Source organism: Xylocopa sonorina, unplaced genomic scaffold, assembly GCF_050948175.1.
Source record: "Xylocopa sonorina isolate GNS202 unplaced genomic scaffold, iyXylSono1_principal scaffold0014, whole genome shotgun sequence".
In the NCBI taxonomy this organism is placed as follows: Eukaryota; Metazoa; Arthropoda; class Insecta; order Hymenoptera; family Apidae; genus Xylocopa; species Xylocopa sonorina.
The window spans coordinates 5,749,759-5,753,444 of NW_027490090.1; the positions used below are offsets into that span (position 1 = coordinate 5,749,759).

General features: G+C 40.1%; 1 protein-coding gene across 1 annotated transcript; it reads right to left on the reverse strand.

Annotated features, from left to right (window-relative positions):
* Positions 1–259: 259 nt before the first annotated feature.
* LOC143431795 (uncharacterized) lies at positions 260–1,398 on the reverse strand. The gene is made up of 5 exons (XM_076908734.1): positions 1,213–1,398; positions 814–1,109; positions 709–766; positions 475–665; positions 260–431 (listed from the first exon to the last, which is right to left on the reverse strand). Exons 1-5 carry the CDS (start codon positions 1,396–1,398, stop codon positions 260–262), a joined length of 903 nt encoding a protein of 300 aa, XP_076764849.1.
* Positions 1,399–3,686: the final 2,288 nt, after the last annotated feature.

Consider the following 3,686-nt stretch of genomic DNA (forward strand, 5'->3'; position numbering starts at 1 on the left):
CTTAGCTTTACGGCCGTGTCTTAAGCATGCTATTAATATCGTAAGAAATTTTGTCTGGCGTTACTGGCCTGGTCCGTTATCAAATTTGGATATATAGACTTATAAATTTGAATATATAGATACTTGTCATTAGTTTTAAAATTTATTCCCCGTATGGTTCGTTCATTCGCTTAAAACCTAATAAATAAATACATAAATAAATAAATAACTTAAAACGACTACCTTGTGTAGTCGTAGTCAAGGAATTGATTCGCCATTTTTATGGACGACCGGAAGGGTCGTAACGTACCGTTACGTCTACCACAAGGATCTTATCCAGGTCTTTGATAACCAGATCCGGTCTCCTGTGGTCCCCAACAACGTTTACCTCAGGCTCTTCGAACACCGCACATCTACTTGAAACCTTATTTGCGACCATTTTGCATATATCGCTGTGCCTTTTAATCCTCATTGGTTTAGTATGGAAGCAGTTACCCAATATGACTCAGGGTCTTGGCCCGGATGCCACATCTTTTGCACAAATAATCTCTTTCATTATCGGCTCTTCGCATTGATATTCCCGTGCAAAATGTGTGGGTTTTTAATTTTATGGCGTTCAGTTGTCCGGACGGCCTCAGTAAGTCAGGATTATACAGCCACTTATTGCCAATGAATTCTAGTATTCGCTGACCATGAGAGACGAGTTGTCACCATTTCTTCGTATCCTACTTTCGAAGGGCCTTCCTCGCCTCTTCGATGTCTTCTAATCGCGGCGGCTATTGAAGCCCTACAGACTCAGCATATTTTTTTACTGTTACCTTCTACCCTATGTACGCTGAGCGTACTGCTTCATCGGAACAGCTCATCTGTAGAGCGTTTCTCAGTTTTGTGAATTTGACTATATTTGCCACTTTTTGGACACTTAGATCGCCCTGACTTTTGCTAGTAGAAATTATTCTATCCGCCGTCGACGAATGAAAGTGGTACGTCTCTTTTATTACCTGCTTAACGCCATGGACAGTTTGGTCTAGGACGTATAGAGGTGGCTGGTTAGCCACTAGTTTGTGAATATATCTGGCTAAGAGATATGTTCTAATTAAATTCATTTTCTGGTGAGGTTTGAGCCTTATCTGTTTTACACGTTTCATTGCATCATTACTTCTTTCATTGAGGCGTGTTGAAGGTGTTTTCAAAGATTCATTGTGCTCAGTTACTTCATTTTTTGCTAATCACCTGATATGTGTGGCACTTTACAACTATCATCCTTCTTCTGGTCTTTTTTTCTTTATTTTCGTTATTTTCCTTTTCATTTTTTTTGCCCTCGCTCTCTGGAACGCCTACTTTTAACTTTTCTACAAACTCCTGCCATAAGACATTCACTTTTGCTTCATCTGCGACAGAGTTTTCAACCAGCTCCATTATTCATCACATTTTTAAATCTATTGTTCTCGTTGAGCTGGCTGACTAGTATGCTCGTGACGAATAACGACTTTTCCAACGTATACTTTCATGCTCTACTTGGACGTCGTCATAAACTTCTTCTATCACCGCCTCAAACACCGAACTATTAGAGGATTCCTTGTCACTGGAGATCTCTGGTCCTGCTACCACTTCCTCTCTCCTGACAGGCAGGAGCCTCCCTTCATCGTATTTGTTTTGCCGTCTTATTTGGTAGGAACTGTCTTATATAGATTGAAATCGTTCACTTAGTTGTATCAGGATGTCCACCTCTTTCTAAAATAAGGAATAGGCTCTATTGCCTTGTCTGATCCTATCTTGCCTGCTACTAGTCATTGTTCTCTTTTCACTTCTTACTGCGGAATATGTGAAACGTTCATATATAAACAACCCGCGTTGCAGGCAGAAGTTCCGCAACAGGAGACGCACTTTGCCCTCTAACTGCTCTAATGTCCTAAGCGTCCTGTACACTTTGGCAGATGACACCGACACCCACGGAGCCTTTCAAACTCATTATGGCACATGACGCATCACCATTTTATTGTCGCTCAGAGAGGTTGTTGTCCTATGAACTTCTTACATTTGGACCCCTGTTGAAATCTCAAATCTTGACCCTTGGCCTCACATAATCTGCCTATCAAGAGGAGTTCATGTACTGATCATACTGGTTGTCAGTATTCGCGCCAAAATCGTCAACAATGGGCCCCCCGATGCACAGCGGATAAGTTCGCCATAAATACCCGAGAGCCGCGTACTCTGTGGGCGAGGGATCTCCTAATCCTGCCATTTCTTAAACTAAATAAAAATCCTACATTATCACCGAAAATGCTGATTTGGCTTCACCAGATATAATATTTCGTTTGGCGTGTGCCGTTGGACACTTCTCCAAAGATTTACCCGCCACCAACCTCGCATCAGGAGTGCTGGAACCAGAAATTGTCATGACGTCAGCACTCCCGTTCTGGGCACTCATCCCCACGATATAAAAATTGCGAGCGTTCCAAAAGAAAAAGAAAAAAATTTAGCAGTTCTACTTCTTATCTAAAGATTTCAAAAAGATAAGAATGTTTAGAGATAGAATTATTTCCTATGATTTCGATAAGTAACTCTTATAGTGTATAATATGCTTCAAAATCAACTATTAAATATAAATTCAATTTTATTTCCAGTCTTTACTGTGTCTGAATCTAAATCCAGTCGTCTAGATATAGATTTAATTGTTTTCTATGGTTTTAATAAATAACTCTTATAGTACGCTTCAAAATTAAAAAGAAACAAAAATAAAACGAAAATGCAGATCAGTTCTGGTGCTATTCCATGAGTATTATCCCTCGTTCCTGGTATCATCCACCAAATCGTCCGCGTATCCGGCAATTTCCGAATAACCACGGATAGATGGGGTGTTAAACCGGGGACGTGAGCTAACTTTCCGCTCTCAGGATTGATGGGTAGTAATTTAAACACATCATGCTTGCTTAATGCGAAAAATACCTTCAAAGTTTATGAAGAAATGTAATCACCCTCTCGTTCCAGAACCTCTTCCCTTCTTTTGGCAGAGACATTGTACTCGCACTATAAAACTTTCGTAATTTTTCGTTAAAATACTTTTCCACGTTGGTTTCTACGGACTCGACATTATCAAATTTTTTTCTGCTAAAAAATATTGCATTGGCCAAAATAGGTGGTAATCAGATGAAGCGATATCCAATCAATATGGGGGGGGGGAGGGGTGTAATAAAAATTGCCAACTGAATTCACGTATTTTTTATGTACGTTCTGTGCGACATGTGACATTGCATTATCGTGATGAAAAAATATACTTTTTCGATTTGCTGGTTTTGGTCGTTTTACTCTTATCGCTTCTTTCAATTTATCCAACTAAGCACAGTAAGTGTCTGAGTTAAGCGTCTAGTTGACTGGAAGACGCTCAAAGTACAAAATTCCTTGATAATTCCATCATACAGAGAGGAGAACTTTGCAAGTGTGCAAAATTGGTTTCGCAACTCATTGTACTGGGTCTCCTCTTCTGACTCACGTTCGTTTTCTTGGGAGATCGTCGTACGAAATCCACTTTTCATTACAAATCACTAAATGTTTTAAAAGCGGGACTTTATCATTGCGTGCAAGCAAAGATACGCACGCTGCCACATGTCTATGGACAGATGATTTGGGAATACTTACCCTGTGGGTACTTTGAAGCGACTCTCGCTCTGAAAAGAACTTTCAGCATCTTTGGTAGAGTGCTGTTG